This window comes from Anguilla anguilla, chromosome 12, assembly GCF_013347855.1.
Source record: "Anguilla anguilla isolate fAngAng1 chromosome 12, fAngAng1.pri, whole genome shotgun sequence".
Classification (NCBI taxonomy): domain Eukaryota; kingdom Metazoa; phylum Chordata; class Actinopteri; order Anguilliformes; family Anguillidae; genus Anguilla; species Anguilla anguilla.
In genome coordinates this window covers 36,088,527-36,109,544 of record NC_049212.1, presented here as the reverse complement: position 1 = coordinate 36,109,544, position 21,018 = coordinate 36,088,527, and the positions used below count along the sequence as shown (strand labels likewise).

The 21,018-nt window shown below is 53.2% G+C and overlaps 1 protein-coding gene across 1 annotated transcript in view; it reads left to right on the top strand.

Annotated features, from left to right (window-relative positions):
* Window positions 1–21,018, top strand: part of pds5b (PDS5 cohesin associated factor B) — a 48,659-nt gene that overhangs the window by 12,555 nt on the left and 15,086 nt on the right. The window contains 20 exon segments of the mRNA XM_035383901.1: window positions 4,032–4,158; window positions 5,209–5,412; window positions 5,678–5,764; window positions 5,867–5,964; window positions 6,281–6,407; window positions 7,616–7,696; window positions 9,312–9,452; window positions 9,590–9,705; window positions 9,972–10,066; window positions 10,194–10,339; window positions 11,620–11,771; window positions 16,112–16,225; window positions 16,783–16,864; window positions 17,044–17,092; window positions 17,198–17,337; window positions 17,612–17,727; window positions 18,075–18,180; window positions 19,283–19,443; window positions 20,220–20,343; window positions 20,555–20,713. Of these exon segments, the coding sequence (XP_035239792.1) occupies window positions 4,051–4,158; window positions 5,209–5,412; window positions 5,678–5,764; window positions 5,867–5,964; window positions 6,281–6,407; window positions 7,616–7,696; window positions 9,312–9,452; window positions 9,590–9,705; window positions 9,972–10,066; window positions 10,194–10,339; window positions 11,620–11,771; window positions 16,112–16,225; window positions 16,783–16,864; window positions 17,044–17,092; window positions 17,198–17,337; window positions 17,612–17,727; window positions 18,075–18,180; window positions 19,283–19,443; window positions 20,220–20,343; window positions 20,555–20,713 (2,406 nt within the window). The 5' untranslated portion in view covers window positions 4,032–4,050.

Here is a 21,018-nt window from a genome sequence, read left to right as displayed (position 1 = left end):
GTGTGTGTGTGTGTGTGTGTGTGTGTTTAAAGCATCGCAGGCCTGCGTGTGTGTGTGTGTGTGTCTGTGTGTGTGTGTGTGTGTGTGTGTGTTTAAAGCATCGCAGGCCTGCGTGTGTGTGTGTGTGTGTGTGTGTTTAAAGCATTGCAGGCCTGTTTGTGTGTGTTGACAGCATCACAGGCCTGTGTGTGTGTGTGTGTGTGTGTGTGTGTGTGTGTGTGTAAAGCATCACAGGCCTGTGTGTGTGTGTGTGTAAAGCATCGCAGGCCTGTGTGTGTGTGTGTGTGTGTGTGTTACAGACCTGTGTGTGTGTGTGTGTGTGTAAAGCATCGCAGGCCTGCGTGTGTGTGTGTTTGTTTATAAAGCATCGCTCGCTGAGGGATGCTGTTTCTCCTTTAACAGATGAGATGAGCGTAGCGTCTCTGTGCGGTACGGTAGGTTTGAGCCGCTCCTCTCCTCTTATCTCCCCTCCCCCTCTCTGAGGTGGGTGCTGGGACAGGTTAGCGAAGGCTCGCCTCGTGCTCATTGTAATTCGGCAGGGAGCTCCTGGGGCCTAGGGGGAGGGGTGGGGGAGGGGGAGGGGCCTGATTAGCCCTCAGCCTGCAGCTTGTCCAGGCCCTTATTTATAGTTGTGCTGCTCATAATTGCTGCTGTTTCTGTTTTGGAGGGGGGCGGCGCTATGTGGAATAGTTCGCTAATCTGGTTTCCGTAGAAATGGGGAAATAATCACCCCACTTTATCATTCCTAACCTGATTACCTTCCCGCCCCGCCCCCCCCCCTCCCTTCCCCTCACCCCTGTGTTCTCATGGGGGAGATTCTGAGTGACGAATGACATCAGCTGCCATCATTGCTTGAAAACAGCCAGATTTCTCTCTGAAAATGATTAGTTTTTGGGCTTTAATCCGAATCGGTGCAGCTTTAATGTGAATAGGAACACCATTTGGGGGGGGGGGTGGTTCTTATTTATTTTTTTAGCATCTTAGTTTTTTTTTGGTAATTCATTTTGAATGTGATTCTTTCATTAAGTTTTTAGCCCGGTCAGACGTGTTGGTGTAATTGGCTTTATCTCCTGCAGCTGTGGGTGGCTGTAAGGAGGTCAGGCAGACCCGCCCTCCCCTCCCTGCTCTGCAGAGGCCAAGCTTTGGCTTTGGCTCTTTGCCTCGCCCGTCCCAGCCTGGGAGGCCGAGGGCCAAGTCTGGAGACTGTGCGCCCTGAAATGAGCTCATGGAGGACCTGGCCTTTAGAGACTCTGACTCCATGGAGGACCTGGCCTTTAGAGGCTCTGACTCCGTTTAGGACCTGGCCTTTAGAGACTCTGACTCTATGGAGGACCTGGCCTTTAGAGGCTCTGACTCCATGGAGGACCTGGCCTTTAGAGGCTCTGACTCCATGGAGGACCTGGCCTTTAGAGGCTCTGACTCCGTTTAGGACCTGGCCTTTAGAGACTCTGACTCCATGGAGGACCTGGGCTTTAGAGACTCTGACTCCATGGAGGACCTGGCCTTTAGAGACTCTGACTCCATGGAGGACCTGGCCTTTAGAGACTGTGACTCCATGGAGGACCTGGCCTTTAGAGACTCTGACTCCATGGAGGACCTGGCCTTTAGAGACTCTGACTCCATGGAGGACCTGGGCTTTAGAAACTCTGACTCCATGGAGGACCTGGCCTTTAGAGACTCTGACTCCATGGAGGACCTGGCCTTTAGAGACTCTGACTCCATGGAGGACCTGGCCTTTAGAGACTCTGACTCCACCTGGCCTTTAGAGGCTCTGACTCCATGGAGGACCTGGCCTTTAGAGGCTCTGACTCCATGGAGGACCTGGCCTTTAGAGGCTCTGACTCCATGGAGGACCTGGGCTTTAGAGGCTCTGACTCCATGGAGGACCTGGCCTTTAGAGACTGTGACTCCATGGAGGACCTGGCCTTTAGAGGCTCTGACTCCATGGAGGACCTGTTCATTTGTTCATTTGTTTTAGTTTTAAATGTGTAATTATAAAATGGTTTTCTCATTTTCTTAACAAGAGTGCGAGGAGCTTGGCTAGTGTTGGCGCACCAGCGTAGCCCCAAAAGTAAGCAGAGGAAATGACGTCATCATTGGGGAGAGAGAGAAAGAGAAGCTGCGTTTGTTTTGGCTCTGTTGTCGCGTGTGAGGACGAAGGTGGAGTTTCAGCTGGGAGACGGGCGGTGGGGGGGGGTGGGCGATCTCATTGAGCCGCAGACATGTCTGTCACACACACACAGGTCCGTCCACGGCGGGGCATGTAGGGAGGGGGGGGGGGGGGGGTCTCCTGGGAGGGTCGGGGCCCCGCCCCCTCGCGGGGCATTAATATTCAGCTGACGGCGCTCCGCTGCGTTTTTATTGGCTCCCCACACGCGCTCGTCCGCGGCTGCGGGACGCTGACATTGATGTTGGTGACCCCCCCGCCTCGAGTGGGGGGGGGGGGGGGGGGGGGTGGAACGGCCCGGTGGAGCGCGTGCGGGAATGAGACTCATTTTTCACCCCGCGGAGGACGAAGGAGGGAGGGAGGGAGGGAGGGAGGGAGGAAGGGAGGGAGGAGGAGAGGGAGCGCAGACTGAGGAGGAGAGGAAGGGATTGTGACAAGCCGTCGCGGGGAGCAGTTCCTCTCGAGCTGCCCTTTATCCGGCTCGGTGTGCTGCTTTCCCACCGGCCCGCGAGAGAGACGGGCTGTAATTGGAGGGGAGATAACAGCCGTCTCATAGCCTCTCTGCACACACAGAGGCCCTCTCCACATTAAAGACACACTGCTGCTCCTTTACAAACAGCCGCCACAGCGCTGGAGTGGGTGCAGGTACTAGTGATGGAAATTGTTGATGGAAAGCTTGGAGGGGTGTGTGTGTATGCGTGTGTGTGTGTGTGTCTGTCTGTGTGTGAGTGTGAGCATGAGTGTGTGTGCGTCTGTGTGAGTGTGTGTGTGTCTGTGAGAGTGTGTGTGTGTGTGTGAGTGAGAGAGAGAGCGTGTGTGTGTGAGAGAGAGCGTGGGTTTGTGTGCAAGCGTGTGGGTGAGTGTGTGTGAGTGTTTGTGTGTGTGTGCAACAGTGCGTTTGTGCGTGCGAGCGTGCGTGTGTATGCGTGCATGTGTGTGTACGAGCGCGTGAGCGTGCATTTGCGCATGCATTTGTGTATGTGCGTGCGTGCGAGCGTGCGTGTGTATGCGTGCATGTGTGTGTAAAGGCGCTTTGTTTACCTTGGGGATTGCGGGCTGCGTGCCATGAAAGTCTGAGCATTTTTGCGCGGGAGCAGCAGCGCAGTCACAGAGACAGATAGAGTGAGTGAGAGAGACACCTAGAGGACTCAGAGAGCACTGCAGGGCCCAGTGAGAGGACACCTTACACACAGATGTACAAATATACAAACAATAAATAAATGAGTAGTCATTCATTAAATAGCATAATATCATGTATATACATACATGTCCATGGGCTATATTTGTGTATTACCGGCCTTCAGGGAACAGAGGTTATCATGGCAGATCAGCATTAATAATTAATCTGCGGTACTCTAACAGCAGGGTTAACATATTTGCATGACTCTGGACGTTCCTGTCGATGTGCAGACAGCCGGTGATGTCTCGCTGTAACACTCGTGTTAACCAGGCAGATGCACCACTGACTGGACCATCTGTCGCCGACCACAAATCATTTGGAGACAAGTGGTTGAAATGCAGGTGGATCGTCCTGTAACTGTATGCTTTCTCTCTCTCTCTCTCTCTCTCTCTCTCTCCCTCTCCCTCCCTCCCCCTCCCTCTCTCTCTCTACTCTCCCCCTCCCTCCCTCTCTCTCTCTACTCTCTCTCCCTCCCTCACTCTCCTGCTCCCCCTCTCTCCCCCCTTCCTCCCTCTCTCTTTCCTTCCCCTCCTCTCCCCCCCCCTTTCCTTCCCCTCCTCTCCCCTCTCTCCCCCCCTCCCTCTCTCTCTCCTCCCCTCTCTCCCCCTCCCCCCTCCTCTCCTCTCTCCCCCCTCCCTCTCTCTCTCCTCCCCTCCCTCCCACCCTCCCTCTCTCTCTCTCCAGGGAGCACTGAGCTGAGAGCATGGCTCACTCCAAGACCCGGGCCACCGATGGGAAGATCACCTACCCCCCGGGGGTCAAAGAGATCTCCGACAAAATCTCCAAGGAGGAGATGGTGCGCAGGCTCAAGGTGAGGAGAGTGTGTGTGTGTGTGTGTGTGTGTGTGTGTGTGTGTGTGTGTGTGTGCGTGCGTGTGTTCGGTCTGCTGCAGTCTTGTGAGGTCCCCAGTCTCTGATGCCCGCTCTGTGGACGGATGTTTCTGAGCCCTTCACTAAGTCTGTTTTATCTGGAGCACGTACCTGTGCACACCCTGAATCATTTAAGTCTCTTCCTTTTTTAAATTATTTAAACGAGTGGTGTTTTACTGTGCATTCCTAACATCGCATAGGCAAGGGAAACGCATTCAAAATTTTCTGTGAAGCTAGAGCTACCTGTTAAATATTGCTTATGTATTTTTGCGCCTGTTTTGACTGGTGCCACCTATTCGAGAGCCCAAATCTCCGAATGTAGCCAACGCTCTAAAATGGCCGTGAAATGGACTGTTCTCACAAGAGCCTTTGCAGTGACCCACCACCCACCATCTCCTTCCATGGTGAAACATCAGAAGCCTGTTTTTCCATGTTTGTGCGTCCCACGGAAAAAGAAGGCGGATCATTGTATGATTTTATTCAGTCATGATCCTCTGTTGCTCTGGGGATGACCCCAGTAGGAGTGGGGGTGAAGGCCAGCTCAGCCAGCTCCTGGAAGGGCCACCATTGATTCTGCTCCATTATTGATGGAGCCGCTGGCCGGTGCCGTCACCTTACTGTCTCATTAACGTCTGTGCCAAAGAGAAAGAGCCGGGCTTTCACTCTATAACCCAGGCCCGTGGAACTCCGGTCCTGGAGGGCCACTGTGTCCGCGGGTCTTTGAGGTTTCCTTTCAGTTAGCAGCCAATTACAGCCTTGAGAAAAAGGCATGTGGACGCTTCAGCCAATTGGTGACTTACATTAATCAGTTGTGCTGAAACGCACCGAAAACCAGCAGACCCTGCGGCCCTCCAGGACTGGAGGTTGATATCCCTAACTCTAACCTTTGTTCCCCAAAGCTGACTCCCTATTTAATTAGCAATGTAGAAATTTTGACACACTGTGGTGTGCTGGTTCTTACGGGGCCCGGTTCCTCTCCCCCCGTCCCGCAGATGGTGGTGAAGACCTTCATGGACATGGACCAGGACTCTGAGGAGGAGAAGGAGCTCTACCTCAACCTGGCCCTGCACCTGGCCTCCGACTTCTTCCTCAAGCACCCGGACAAGGACGTGCGTCTGCTGGTGGCCTGCTGCCTGGCGGACATCTTCCGCATCTATGCCCCCGAGGCGCCCTACACCTCCCCCGACAAACTCAAAGTGAGCGGCCGGCCCGTGGTGCTGCAGTGAATGCTACAGGGCTTTAGCATTGTGACCGGTGTCATGTAACCCCTGTAATGTGTATCTGAATATTTCTGAGAAAAAAATAGCTTGGCTCTCCTACAAATATCCAAGGCTTTTTCCTAATGGCATTGACGCTCAAACCTTTTTTTTTCTCGGACTCTTGTCCTGTGGGTTTCTGGGGGAAGCCCCTCCCTCTCTGACGGGATTGGCCGTGATGTCATTTCTCCCTCCTCCTTTTCAGGACATATTCATGTTCATCACAAGGCAGCTGAAGGGGCTGGAGGACACCAAGAGCGCCCAGTTCAACAGATACTTTTATTTACTCGAGGTACGTTTGGGCTTCTTTGGGGGGGGGGAACTGTTTGCGGCTCTTTGGCGCCCCCTTTGGTAGAGCGAGTTTTCCCCACGGTGCTGTTTTTTGATCCTGCAGAACATAGCCTGGGTGAAGTCCTACAACATCTGCTTCGAGCTGGAGGACAGCAACGAGATCTTCACCCAGCTCTACAGAACGCTGTTCCAAGTGATCAAGTGAGTCCAACCTGGCGGCCGTCCCAGAACACTCCAAGGCCGGAAGCCCGTTGATTACAGGCCCAAAACGGCCAAAGCTGCGGTCGATTGTGTTTGGAACCCAAACGGGACACCACACCGTAACGGGGTTCCTAATAAGGACCCATCTGGCATTGTGGTAAAAGGGATGTGTGGTCTAGTTTATGTTTTCTAAGCCAGTGCATGTCTAATCAAGTAAATATAGTGGAAAACGTTGTTTACAATGATTTTTAAACGTTTAGTTCCACCCACCTCTCCCTTCCCCGGTAATGACTCCCGGTTCCCACTCTCATTTCAGCAACGGGCACAACCAGAAGGTGCACATGCACATGGTGGACCTGATGAGCTCCATCATCTGTGAGGGGGACACTGTGTCGCAGGAGCTGCTGGACACTGTGCTGGTCAACCTGGTCCCTGCACACAAAGTAACAAGCACTTCTTTGATCCTCTGAACCTTTGTAGAAGTAATGTACGCGTCGGTAGGGTGTGGGGGTGGTTGTGCCCTCGCTGTGTACAATCTAAAGACCTGTGCTGTAGTTTGAGTTGTGCTTTGCTATATGGAGTGAAGGTCCAGTGCATATGTCTTAACATTTGTGCCTCCCTGTCTAACAGTTTCGTTGCGTGATATATGGATACTTTTTTTCAGCAGCACGTACTCTGCTGTGCTGAAGTCGTATCTTTTCTCATTTTCCTGGTGTGATGCGTAGGGAAGGGAAGGTAAAGCCATATTAAATGTGAAGACTCCTGAGAGAACACGATATAGGCCACCTTATACCAAGTGTGTCCCCTGCTTTGGCATTTAAAACCATGACAGGGAGTAATGACAGGGAGAGTTTCACATAGGGAGAGGGATATGTTCACATGGTAAGCTCCTCTGGCCTGGTGTCCCACGCTGTGTCCCCAGCACCTTGCACACGTTTCTGTTTGCCCTTTTCTCTGTCTCATACGGCTTCAGTGATAAAAGCTGAAGCTTCCTTATTCATCTGGGGGTAGGGGGATGGGGGGTTGGGGTCTGGGGGGGGGCGAGGAGAGGAGAGAATGTGTGGAGGCTCAGCAGAATGCATTACTGAAGCAATCTTTTCAGCTTTTGGGGGGTGGGGGGGGGGGCTGGTAGTTGGAATTGCCTTTTCTGGTGAATCCATTATTATTTGGTACCCAGAAGAGGCTCTGAGTGCACAGCGATGTTCCAGCCGGGGAGCCTGATTTCCAATTTCATTTAGCGCCTGGTCGGGTGTGGCTGAAAATAACCTGTTTAATGCTCTTCCTGTGTCCTGTGCGCGTGTGTGCCTGTGTGTGTGTGCTGCGTGTATGTGCTTGTGCGTGTGTGTGTGTCTGTGTGTGTGTGTGTGCTGTGTGTATGTGTGTGTGTGTGTGTGCCTGTGTGTGTGTGTTTGTGCGTGTGTGTGTGTGCCTGTGTGTGCCTGTGTGTGTGTGTGTGTGTGTGTGTGTGTGCGTGTGTGTGCCTGCGTGTGTGTGTGTGTGCTGTCCGTGTGCCTGTGTGTGTGTGTGCCTGTGTGTGTGTGTGTGTGTGTGTGTGTGTGTGTGTGTGTGTGTGTGTGTGCTGTGCGTGTGCCTGTGTGTGTGTGTGTGTGTGTGTGTGTGTGTGTGTGTGTGTGTGTGTGTGTGTGCGCAGAACTTGAACAAGCAGGCGTATGACCTGGCCAAAGCCCTGCTGAAGAGGACAGCGCAGGCCATCGAGCCCTACATCACCAACGTGAGTCACCCCCGCTTCCCCCACCCTGTACCCCAACGTGAGTCACCCCAATTTCACCCTCATTGTACCCCCCAGCCGGCTGTCACTCTCATCCAAACTCCACAATCCAGCGTTCTTCAACTTCTTCATGGAAGCCAAGTTATTCATTTTTTATATCATGCACAGGAGCCAGCCGTTTTCCGTGTAGGGTTTGTAATCAGTGCGCGAATGCCGGTGTGTAATCGGAGGAGGCGGTGTCTGAAATACGCGGAAGCAGCTGCTCTGTGTCTCTCTGTGCTGCTATTGGTGGGAGGCCTGTTGAATCTGCAGGTGCTGGCCTGAACATACTCGTATCCTTTAATGTGTTTTATTATATTCGTTTCTCAAGACCAAATTTGGCCCTCGGGCCTCCATAGCCCTGCTGTACACTGCGGGATCTGTTCTTTTAAAAATGTTAATCGAGTGCGTTAGGCTTGAGTGTTGTGCGTAGAGGGACACGACTTTGATAGGACGGTGTCCTGGGATGGGAGGATGAAGGAGGAAGGGTCCCGGCAGGGGAAAGGGCTCCTGGCGGATAGAAGGGGTCCCGGCAGGGGAAAGGATCCCGGCAGGGGAAAGGGCTCCTGGCAGATAGAAGGGGTCCCGGCAGGGAAAGGGTCCCGGCAGGGGAAAGGGCTCCTGGCAGATAGAAGGGGTCCCGGCAGGGGAAAGGGCTCCTGGCAGATAGAAGGGGTCCCGGCAGGGGAAAGGGCTCCTGGCAGATAGAAGGGGTCCCGGCAGGGGAAAGGGCTCCTGGCAGATAGAAGGGGTCCCGGCAGGGAAAGGGTCCCGGCAGGGGAAAGGGCTCCTGGCAGATAGAAGGGGTCCCGGCAGGGGAAAGGGCTCCTGGCAGATAGAAGGGGTCCCGGCAGGGGAAAGGGCTCCTGGCGGATAGAAGGGGTCCCGGCAGGGGAAAGGGTCCCGGCAGGGGAAGGGGTCCTGGCAGATAGAAGGGGTCCCAGCAGGGAAAGGGTCCCGGCAGGGGAAAGGGCTCCTGGCGGATAGAAGGGGTCCCGGCAGGGGAAAGGGTCCCGGCAGGGGAAAGGGCCGACGCAGCGGTGCTTTTGCGCGGGTGCTGACTCGGGGCTGTTGTGAGCTCCGGTGTGAAGGCGTTTGTCTCGGCGTCCCGCTGGAGGCTCCCTGCCCCCGCGGCGCCCGTGTGACCGCTGTTCCCCCGCTGCTCCCGTGTGACCGCTGTACCCCGCGCGGCTCATTAAAGGCCCCAGAGACCGGGAGCGGAGTCATCTCCCAAACCGCACGGCCGGTGTGCCCCCGCCCCCGCGGTTCCTGTGCCAGGCCGTGACTGGGCGAGGGTGTGAAGGGGTGTGTCTCTGTCCCTCAGTTCTTTATGCCCCTGTGCTGGGCTGTGATTGGGCGAGAGGGTGTGATGGGGCGTGTCTCTGTCTCTCAGTTGTTTTGGCCCCTGTGCAGGCCTGTGATTGGGCGAGGGTGTGATGGGGTGTGTCTCTGTCCCTCAGTTCTTTATGCCCCTGTGCTGGGCTGTGATTGGACGAGGGTGTGACCGGGCGTGTCTCTGTCCCTGTTCCAGGCTGTGATTGGGCGAAAGGGTGTGACCGGGCGTGTCTCTGTCTCTCAGTTCTTTAACCAGGTGCTGATGCTGGGGAAGACGTCAGTGAGCGACCTGTCGGAGCACGTCTTCGACCTCATCCTGGAGCTGTACAACATCGACAGCCACCTGCTTCTGTCCGTGCTCCCCCAGCTGGAGTTCAAACTGAAGGTGCGCTGCCCCCCCTTACCCCCAACCCCCTAGCCCCCCCCCCCCCCCCCCCCCCCATCGGCGTTATCGCCGTTTTAGCTCCAGATTCCCTCAGGTGATGTCGTGGGGTTCACGCCTGTGCGTCTGCTCGTTTCCAGAGTAACGACAATGACGAGCGGCTGCAGGTGGTGAAGCTTTTGGCCAAAATGTTTGGGGCGAAAGATTCGGAGCTGGCAGCGCAGAACAAGCCCCTGTGGCAGTGTTACCTGGGCAGGTACGGGGCACCTGTCACTCTCATTACTCTTACTGGTATTTGGGAAAATAAGAGAAGTGACCCTCTGATAAATGCTTAAATGTTTATTACTACATAGTAAACGAGACAAAGCCTTGGTAGTTTGCTTATTATTAATAAAATGTATTACAAATAAATGTAAGTGTGCTGTCATTTTTGTGACCTGTAATTTTTCTTTTTACTCTAAAGTGGTTTATTGATTTTCTTTTTAAAAATGTAAATATTCTTTCCTTTTTTTGTGTCCTTAGGTTCAACGACATCCACGTCCCCATCCGACTGGAGTGTGTGAAGTTTGCCAGCCATTGCCTTATGAACCACCCTGACTTAGCCAAAGACCTGACAGGTGTGTGCTGACTGCAGCTCTGTGTGCTCCTGTGTTAGGCGTATCACAGGCGCTGTCAGGCTGATGTGTGATGGGCTCACTCTGTTTGCTTCCTTTCCTGTCGTCCGCCCCCCCCCCCCCCCCCCAGAGTACTTAAAGGTGAGGTCCCACGACCCGGAGGAGGCCATCCGGCACGATGTCATCGTTTCCATAGTGACGGCCGCCAAGAAGGACCTGGCCCTCGTGAACGACCAGCTGCTGAACTTCGTGAGGGAGCGGACGCTGGACAAGAGGGTGTGTCTTCAGCTCCTGCTGCTCATTAATATTAAAATAAGCTGTGACAGGAGTCAGTGGATGATGATGCTAGGATGCTTTACAGAGGATGCTGGGGTTGGGCCTGCAAGGAGAAGCCACTCGTTAAAGTGTAACCCATACAAGGCATTTAAATGTCCTCGCGTGAGTAGGCGCTGTCCATCACTGACTGGTGCAAACCAATCCATAGATCCCGTTTGTTCCAAATCAGGGAAGCTCCTCCCATTTTTTTGTATTAATGAATGAAGCCTCATTCTCCCATCATTTGTTGCCGGGAGACGAGGAGAGGGGGGGGGCAGTGGGTACCATGTGCAGTTTGGCCTGCCTCACTCTGTGTGCTGCCGGGCGGAGCTGCCTGGTTATTGGGCTGTTTTCATACGGCCGGCTCTCCCGTGCGTGAAATGCAAACGGCGGGGTCTCATTTCAGCCGAATGAGAATACGTCTGTGAACCGCGCGTGTGTGCGCACCCTCGCACCCGGGCTCGGGGAGCATGAACGCAGCCGTGATACGGGGGCGCGTCGCGTTTCCGCGCGCGTGGCCGTCGTAGGCGGACGGTTCGGGGGGGACGGCACGTGGGGGACGGCACGGGGGGGGGGGGGGGGGGGGGGGGGAGTGACGCGAGTGGAACAGGATCGCCGGAATCCATCAGCTTCGCCATTTCCTGCTCGGAGCGTTCCGTCTCTCCTCCTGATCCAATCCCAGAGAGCCTTTCCCACCGCGCAGGGCAGGAGGCGCAATCCAATAAATTGGGCCATAACTCAACCCCCCCGCCCCGCATACTCAAGCAGAGCCCACACACAGGAATCTGATTGAGGCTGGGGCGATGTGCCTGAATCAGAGAGGCGCGGCCCGCTCCTCTGTCCGCCCTTAAACTCCCCCTCTTCCCCCCCCCCCGCCTCCCGTTACGCGATGCCGCACGTCGCTGACCTCCTCGGACGTTTTTACAGATAATAAACCGATATGCATTTATTTATTTGTTTGTTTGTTTGTTTATTTTTTACGTGCGGGTTCTGAAAGGTAGCGTGTCCTTTTGTGCTAGCCCTCCTGGGCGTGTCCGCCAGCCTGCAGTGTGCTGGCAGTGCTTATGTAAGCACGTGTGCCGACCCCCTCTGAGATTTGGGTCAGCTTTTATGTTTTTTTCATTGCGTGAGTGGTTTTTTTTTTTATTTTTTGTTTGTCCTGAAATACCGATCTGCTGCGGCTCCTCTGTGATTCAGGGTTTTTTTTTTTCTTTTCTTTTTCTTGTTTTTGTTTTCTCCAGTGGCGGGTACGCAAGGAGGCCATGATGGGGCTGGCCCAGATCTACAAGAAGTACTCTCTGCAGGGGGAGGCGGGGAAGGAAGCCACCAAGCAGATCTCCTGGATCAAAGACAAGCTGCTACACATCTACTACCAGAACAGCATCGACGACCGGTGAGCCCTGTGTGTGTGTGTGTGTGTGTGTGTGTGTGTGTGTGTGTGTGTGTAAACGAGGGGTTACTGGAGCGCTCCTTACTCTGAGCGACTGTGTGTACGGATCTGAGTTTATGGTTCTGTACGGGTCTGAGAGTGCAATGGCGCCCCCTCTGGTCACAGGGGTAACTGCAGGTATGCTGCTGTGAGAGAGGCAGTTCAGAACGTGTTTTTGATTGTGCGTTTAATGTGATCTGTGTGTAACTGACCCAACCGGGCACTTCATATGAAAAGCAGTGGAAGGGTTTGCTATGGTCCCATTCCAATCATTGGCTAGTCGCTGTGATGCCGTCGGTTATGAGGAAGAGCCCCAAAATCGGCAGGTTTGGGTTCCACAGTTGGCCTTCATAGCTCGATTAGTTTGCAGTCTTAGGTAGAATTTAGAGAGCATTATTAGCAGGGTATTCTGTGTCGCCTCGGGCCAGGTGGAGGGGATTAGCCAACGCGCCCAGTCAGCTCGCGAGCTAACAAAGTGCATCCATGTGTGACCCTTTCCGTTTGAGCCGCTAATGAGATTCCCACCGCATTCGTCCTTCGGTTTTTTGTTTGTTGTTTTCCTCAGAGGGTTGTTGGTACAGCGCACGGTTTCCTGCGTCCTTGTCAAACTTTTTGCAGAATAATCAGATAATGAATCTGAGTCGCACTCCGCTCTCTTGGTGATGTACCGGGGGGGATAGAGTCATACTGAGTGCCCATAAATGAATGGGACTTGCGCCAGTGTGTGTTTTGAAGTGATCTCTTCGAGTGCATCAGCCGGATTAATCTCCCTACAGATACACGGGCCAGTGTTCATAAAACATCTCAGAGCTCACTGATCCAGGATCAGTGTTTCCTTCTACATTACTATACATTTATTTACCAGACGCTTTTATCCAAAGCAACGTACAAAAGTGCATATCGTGGTCATTGGGCAACTACAAAACACAGGTTCAGTAAGGCACAGTACTAATTTCGTACAGCTATTTATAGCCAAGGACACAGTTCAGCTCACGCAGTGAACATTATTCTGACCTAACTTATGCGAAGCCAAACTAGAGAGAAGAACAAGCTACAGTGTTAGGACAAATACAAATTACAGAAAGTGCTGGAATGGGGGTATGTGTAACATGAGTGTCATGAAAGGGGGGGATTTAAAGTGAAATTATGTACAGAGTGGTGGCAGTTAGTCCAGGTATAGCCTGAAGAGATGCATCTCCAGACCACGGCGGAAGGCGGGTAGTGAGGGAGAGGTTCGAAGAGGGACAGTGAGTACGTTCCACCACTGGGGAGCTAGGGAAATGGTGATGTAAAAGGATTGTGTATGGTGAGGCGAAACCTGACTGCAGATCAGCACTCCCCAGCTGGGTTGCCCCCACCCCCCCCCACCCCCTTCCCCCCAGGTGAGGTGCTGTGTTCTTGGTTTAACTGCCCCATCCCTGTGCTTGCCCTGGCCCAGGTAAAATCCCTGCTCTGCCAGTGCTGAGCACTGCTGGGGGCTCTGCAGGGCAGCTGGGAGTCTCGGCTCAGGAGGTGCAGTTCAGTCCAGTAATGAGGATGATGCTGTATTTAACAGTAAATAATGATGCCAGTAATTACTCCAGTAAATAAGTACTTGCCAGCAGGTTCTTAAACAATTGAGGAAAAATCTAAGTGGAATTTTAGAATTTTTATTTACTTATTTAAAAATAATTGCCATGGTAATGCATACTGGTAATTAGCCTGGTAACAGTTCACAGTAAGCTTTTATCTTATCACAGAGCATTGTCATACGGAGTAGCCTTTACCCGAGAAAGTGCTTTACAGAAAGTGCATTTAAATGGGTCTGTAGCTGTAAAACAGAGTGTAGGCACCCACCCACACACACACACACACACACACACACACAAAAAAAGTACTCGCGTAAACAGGACATACAAGGACAAGTCCACTTATATTCATTTCAAGAATACTTTTACACTCCTGTTGGAAACTTACTGGTTTGCCTGGACCTGTTTGGTTTGCTGGTGAAACAGAGCTGTGGAAGCCGACGGGAGAGTGTAGAGTGAAAGCAGTGCAGTTACGAGCTGTGAGGCTAATTCAGAAGTTAGCCATGCTTAAAGTAACGGTGTACATGCCCCCCCTCCCCCCCCCTTCCTTTAGTTGAGAATAGCAGCGTCTGTCTTTGTCGGGGTCTGTGTTTCCCTGCTTATCGAGCCGGTTGCCATATAACCAGGGAGGAAAGTAGGGCTGCAGGAGGGCTGCCAGTATAAGCCCGAATGCACCGTCAAAGGGGAGCAGATTTAGGTCATTCCCTGGCTGTGCGTGGCGGTGTGTTTACCCGCTGCCGGTAATCACTCTGAGGCTGAAATGGCTGTGTGAGGGAGCGATGATGTCACGGAGGCGTGGCTTTACCCGCTGCCGGTAATCACTCTGAGACTGAAATGGCTGTGTGAGGGAGCGATGATGTCACAGAGGCGTGGCTTTACCCGCTGCCGGTAATCACTCTGAGACCGAAATGGCTGTGTGAGTGAGCGATGATGTCACGGAGGCGTGGCACTCTCAGCTGCAGCGTGGCGGTGCTGGCGCCTCCCTGTGGAGCACGGCTCGTGTGTGTGCGTGTGTGTGTGTGTGTGTGCGCGTGTGCGTGCGTGTGTGCGTAAGTGTGCATACCCGCCTGCTTCCTGGGTCCTGTGAACGCCCTTCATTTAAAGGAGTGAGAGAGGGGCAGTCTGCCTCCTCGTGTGTTTTTTACCTTTTATTCATGCGAGGGGGAAGCAGGGAGCGCTGGGTTTGAGGCGGGATCGCGGCTGTGCGGACGGTGTCACGGCTGGGAGTCGAACCCGCAGCCGTGCCGGGGGGGTTTGTATGTGGGTCTGAGCGTTGGCCGCCGCACAGTCTGTCACAGCAGTGTGTCCTTTGATTGAAGTGCCGCTCATCGTTTAGGCCGAAAGCCTGATTAGTCTCCCCCCCACATCACTTTCGCTCTTGCTTTGTTCATAGAGTGGAGATAAATGGGGGGGGGGGGGTTACAGGTTCTGAATAAGCCGTCTTAGGTTGAGGGGATCGCTGGCTTGTGACGGGCCGCTCGTGTAAGGTTTGTAATCCCCTCCGGCGGGGTAATCCTGTTAAATTGGGCTGCCGCTGAAAGATTAGCAGCTCCCGGCGCGACGGGCGCTAATGACAGCCCAGATGAGAACGCGGGGAGGAGGAAGTCTGAGGGATCTGCTTCCTGCGGCCTCCGTTTCATCCGTCAGCACTGCGGAGTCTGCGTCAGGAAGGCACACACCACACCGCACATGTATGGACTGGGCTCTACGTTCACATTTTTTCTGAGAGGCGCAAGTTGCCCATAAGTTGAAAAATGTAGGAGCGCACTAATGCATTCCAGTTGGTAGATTCCCCCCTGAATGAGTTCTCCAGTTAGCACACATCAGTTTTCAGGAGCGAATGCTCCTAAAATGGGAGCTCTGTAAATCCCTGATGGCGTTAGCTGGAGGTGTGACAGTCGCTCCGCTGTAGCGGAATTCAGAATTAAGCCCTTTTGAGGAACGGTTGCGTTTGGGGAAAACTCTTCTCTTTGGTTTTGGCCCCCCTGGTTGGTTTGGAGGTGATGCTTCTGATCGTGCTTTTGACAGATAAAAATGTGTGAAGCGCACAGGATGTTCCCCCAAGGCCTCTTGGGAAACCGAAGGCAGTGCAGTCCCCCGGGTGAAAGCAGTCGCTCTGTGTTCAGGAAGGAGCTGGGAGCTGGCTGGTGCAACACGTCGGATATAAAACAGTCTAATGAGCACATCTCACCTCCTGAACCAGCTCGGGTTGACACGGCTCCTCCACAGAGTCTCAACACTTGTTTGTTGTGTTCGGCGTTCAGTTTGTTGAAGTGTACTGTTGCTGCAGCACTTAACGCCCTGAAGGCGGGTAAACACCCGTACACACACACACACACACACACACACACACACACACACACACACACACACACGGAGGGGTCTCTGTGCTTTCGTTTGCCCTCTGCACCTCCTCTGGCTCGCCCCGCGCCCCGGGGTCCTCGTTAACGAGGGAAATGTTCCGCTCCGATGTGTTTCTGATCGTCAGCCTCTGCTCCCCGGCTAGCACGGCTAATTTCAGCGCAGTTTGGAAACGTTCAGGGCCAAACGAGCGGAAAAGAGCAGTTAATTTGCAGACGGGCTTGCGTTCAGGCTCGTGTTGAAGTAGCTGTCGGAGGCTGAAACCTGACGCCTGTCTGCTTCTGGATGAGTAGAGGTGTGGTGGTCTTTGTGTGGAGGACCACACATGAATGGCTAACTGTCTGTCTGTCTGTCTGTCCCTCTGTCCCTCTACAGGTTGCTTGTGGAGCGCATCTTTGCCCAGTACATGGTGCCCCACAACCTGGAGACCATGGAGAGGATGAAGTGTCTGTATTACCTGTATGCAACGCTAGACCTTAACGCTGTGAAGTGAGTAAGACCTGAGTTTGTCATGTGACCATGTCACTGCCTGTATGAATGGTTAGGCCTTAATGCTATGGACTTCCCCTGAGTTCCGCACGTGACTGTATTACTACAATGCATGCAATGTTAGAAGCTAATACAGTCAAGTGAGTAAACCTGAGTGGACCTTGTGACTGTCCTTTCACCTGAATCTTATCCATCCAGACTGAGCTGCTTGCGGGAGTGTAGGCTGAGCCCCACAGACATGGCTCGTCTGAGGCTGGGTTATGGCTTCCATAGTTGTCGTGGAGCAGGTGCACGTATCCCTAGGGAACTGCAGTGCTGTGGATAACAGCCTGTGACTGTGGTTGGGAGCCTAGCGTAGCAGAACGCTACGTTGACCTTGCCTAGCCTGTGTAGAGTGGGGGTTGAGTCAGCCAGGGTCCCCTGGGGCTACTGTGACATCATCATCCTGGCCACTCCCCCAGCACCTTACCGGTTACCGCGTTACTAGTTGTCATCGGTGACGGATGTGCCTCTGCTCCCTCCTGCTCCTCCTCAAAGTTTTTTTTTTCCCTTTTCAGAGCTCTGAATGAAATGTGGAAATGCCAGAACATGTTGAGACACCACGTCAAAGACCTGCTGGATCTCGTCAAGCAGCCGAAAGTGAGCCGGCTGCTTTCGCTTTCGTTTTTTAGTTTATTTTATTTTTTCGTCGTGCCGTTGCACCTCACATCTGCTCCTTCGCGGAAAGGAGAGGCAGAGATAATGTTTCTGTTTATCAAACGTAGTTCAGTATGATTTGAAAAATAATAATGTTCACTGTCTGACGTTTTGTTTTTCAGTCCGAGGCCTGCAGCAAGGCAGTGTTCTCCAAAGTCATGGTCATCACAAGTACGTTTCTTGCTCAAAAGGTTCTTTGGCAGTTAATGGCAGTTAATTTGAATTTTTGATTGGCGGCCAAACGTGTGCATGAATCCAACCTCTGTGTTTGAACAGGAAACCTACCAGACCCTGGCAAAGCCCAGGACTTTGTGAAGAAGCTGGCCCAGGTTCTGGAGGAGGACGAGAAGATCCGGAAACAGCTGGAGACGCTAGTCAGCCCCGCCTGCTCCTGCAAGCAAGCGGAGGGATGTGTGGTGAGAGCATTAGCTCATCCCTCGCCGAGACGCCCCCAGCCGTCCATATTTAAACCGTCTCACTGGCTGAACTGCTGCTCTCAGAGTCCCTCAGTGAATATGAGTCAGTACTCATCACCACTGCTGGAGTTCTCCTTCCAGCTGGACACTAGGATTAGATGGAGGGGAAAAAATGATAAAAATCTATGTTGGCAAGATAAATTTTCCTACTGTGTAATGTTTTGTGAATGATTCAGTATGATTTTCCCCCTCCCCCGCCCCACGCCGCCTGCAGAGAGAGATCACAAAAAAATTGGGAAGCCCCAAGCAGCCTAGCAACCCCTTCCTGGAGATGGTGAAGTTCCTGCTTGAGAGAATCGCCCCGGTCCACATTGACACAGAGTCCATCAGGTGAGGGGCCTCGGCCAATCACCTGCGCCGTCACACTGTCCTGTCATGTGTACCTCCCACACCAAGGGGGCGATCTTCGCATTCTGGATCATTTAATCTACACTGCCTTTGCTCCCCTTGCTCCGCTTTTCCTCTTCTCCTCAACTAACCTTCCCAGACGCTACGATTTCTTTTGTAGAGTGTATGGCTACCCTACCCTGTTAGCAATATAAAGAACATCCCCCAGGGTCTTACCCAAAATAGTATGAGCTATTTATCTCTTTATGTGGAAATAGATTTTTGGGAGGAGTTGGCTCCCATTAGAACTCACCAGGTTTTTCCTCTTCCCCCCCCCCCTCCCTCCCCAGTGCCCTGATCAAACAGGTGAACAAGTCCATAGACGGCACAGCGGACGACGATGACGAGGGCGTGCCCACTGACCAGGCCATCCGAGCTGGCCTGGAGCTTCTCAAGGTACAGTAGACCCCTGAAGCAGGATTTGGAAACTGGTGCTGGTGGCCCCTAAATGCTAGCCCAGGCGCTAATGCTGGAAAAAAAAGAAAACTGGGCACAAAAAGCGGTCACCTGACCTGAGTGAATATTGCTGAAGAGAGCTGAGGAGACGGGTGGGCGTATTTACTTTGACCGGAAGTCGATGGCACAGCCTTCAAGGGCCGTGACTTGACGTATCTCGAGTGTGGATACACTCCTCCTACCCACCGCTCTACGGAATGCGCCAAGTCGTGACATAGAAGCCGCTGGAACGCTCAGCGCTCGAGCTAAGCTGGCTGCGCTGTTAGCTGTGCTGTTAGCTGTGCTGTTAGCTGTGCTGCGAGCGGTCGGTGGGTACATCGGTTAGTCAATGAAAAGCCCGTACGTTACGCAGAAGGGTCCGGCGATCGATGGCGTCCTCTGGCCTGTGAAATTGAGCGGGAGTCAGCGGAAGGGTGCTCGGTGAAGAGGGTTTGGCGCCCTTTGGCCCAAAGGGAGATTCGCACGTTCAAAGTCCTCGTTTTAAGAGAAATTATTCAGGAGGCTCTGCGGTGTGGATTAGCTGTGCTCATTTTTTTTCCTCCTTCTCATTACGGCCCTGCTCTGACTTGTGTCTGACTGACTCACATCTGCAGTGTAGAGTGAGTGCTGGGCTTCTGTGAGAGCAAATTTAAAACTCGACCAGTCGGGCATGGGCTACTCCAAGTTTACTGAACAAAGAGTGTATCTCTCTCTCTCTCTCTCTCTCTCTCTCTCTCTCTCTCTCCCTCTCTCTCTCTCTCTCTCCCTCTCTCTCTCTCTCTCTCTCTCTCTCTTCCTCTCTCTCTACATTATGTGTTTTATTCGTATTGTATTTTACTGTCTGCCAAATGTTTGATCTTCACAAAAAGAAATGGCTGCAGGTGTTTATCACGGTTAGACGTGGTCCAGCAGGGCTCCTGTGTCAGACACGGCGATGCAGTTAGACGGTGGAGTGCTAGGAGGCCTGGGCTGGAAGCCGTATGATCCAAGCACACGTTTGTGTGTCTGCTGGGTGGAAGTGACCGGACCCCCCTTCCCTAATCCCCCCCCCACCCCGCCCCAGGTCCTGTCCTTCACCCACCCCGTGTCCTTCCACTCGGCCGAGACCTTCGAGTCGCTGCTGGGCTGCCTGAAGATGGACGACGAGAAGGTGGCGGAGGCCGCCCTGCAGATCTTCAAGAACACGGGCAGCAAGATGGAGGAGAGCTTCCCGCACATCAAGACGTGAGTGCGGGGCCGACACTGACCGCGTGGGGGGGGGCTGAGGCATGGGGAGGGGGGGGGGGGTGGGCGGGGCGGGGTGGGGTGATTTATCCCGCGTCCTGTAAGGTGCGCTCCGGATGAAAGGCTCGGTCGTCCGGCAGCTCTGAGCCGCCTGGAGCTCCTTTGTCGGGAGAATTTATGGTTTTTGTGAATGGGGGCGAAAGCTTTTATCTCATTCCCGTTTTCTTTTTTCTTTCTTTTCTTTTTCTTAACTCGCTTCGATTCAAGAGGGATCGAAAAGCAACCGCAATCCACGGGCCATTAGTGAAGTTTGCGCATTGTGCCTATTGAGCCAGGAAGGTCGAAAGAGAGAATTTGTTTCTCTTGGATGGCGGCAACCTTGGGGAAATAAGACTGGTGGTAATAGAATGGGATTGCATAGCCCATTAAATGTAAGGTAGATGATTAGGGGCCCAGGCTGTACGAGTTTATCGGTTTAACCAGAACACTTGCCAGGCTTGGTTTTGACCACAGTGAGTCAAGACATGAGGCAAAACATTCAACCTCCTGTTTACTTTTGCTGCACTGACGGACTGGATTTTCTCAGTCCAAAACAAAATGTTTCCCTGCTTGGTCACTAAGACCACTTTTTGCGGGATCCTAAATTTGTCTTCTGTCTGAGTGCTGGCCGGGTCCTGCCCTGCTGAGCTTTAGCTGTGTGGCTGCAGAAGCCTGCAGTCTTCTGCTGATTGTGGTGAAGGTCAGCGTGCCTCTGTTTTCCTCCGTGCGCCCTCTAGTGTCCTGCTGCCAGTACTGCAGCATAAGGCAAAGAAGGGCCCGCCTCGCCAGGCCAAGTACGCCATCCACTGCATCCACGCCATGTTCACCAACAGAGACACGCAGTTCGCACAGATTTTTGAGGTGAGTTCACACTCACACACACACACACATTCGCACTCATATACACACTCTCACATACACACACATGCAAACACAAACACACACACACATTCGCACTCATACACACACATACACACTCTTTCTCTCACACACATGCTGAGACACACACACACACACAGACACAGTACGTATGACACGCGTGTGTTCTGATGTTCGTCCTCCCCTTCCCTAGCCTCTCCATAAGGGTTTGGACCCGGCCAGCCCGGAGCAGCTCATCACCCCCCTGACCACGCTGGGTCACCTGGCCATGCTGGCGCCCGAGCAGTTCGCTGGCCCGCTCAAGTCCCTGGTGGCCAACTTCATCGTCAAGGACCTGCTCATGAACGACCGGGTAGGCTTCCAATAGAGGCCTTCTCTTCTGCCCCTGAATCAGCTTCACCTGCCCCTGAATCTGCTTTCCCTGCCCCTGAATCAGCTTCAAATGTCCCTGAATCAGCTTTAACTGTCCCTGAATCAGCTTTCCCTGCCCCTGAATCGGTTTTATCTGTCCCTGAATCAGCTTCACCTGCCCCTGAATCTGCTTTAACTGTCCCTGAATCAGCTGAATGTGCTTAGGTGCTTCTCTAAGCTTTTCTTTAAAAAAAAAAAAAAAAAGGTTTTGCTTGCACACTGCTTGTTGTCTTTTAGGAAGGCTTT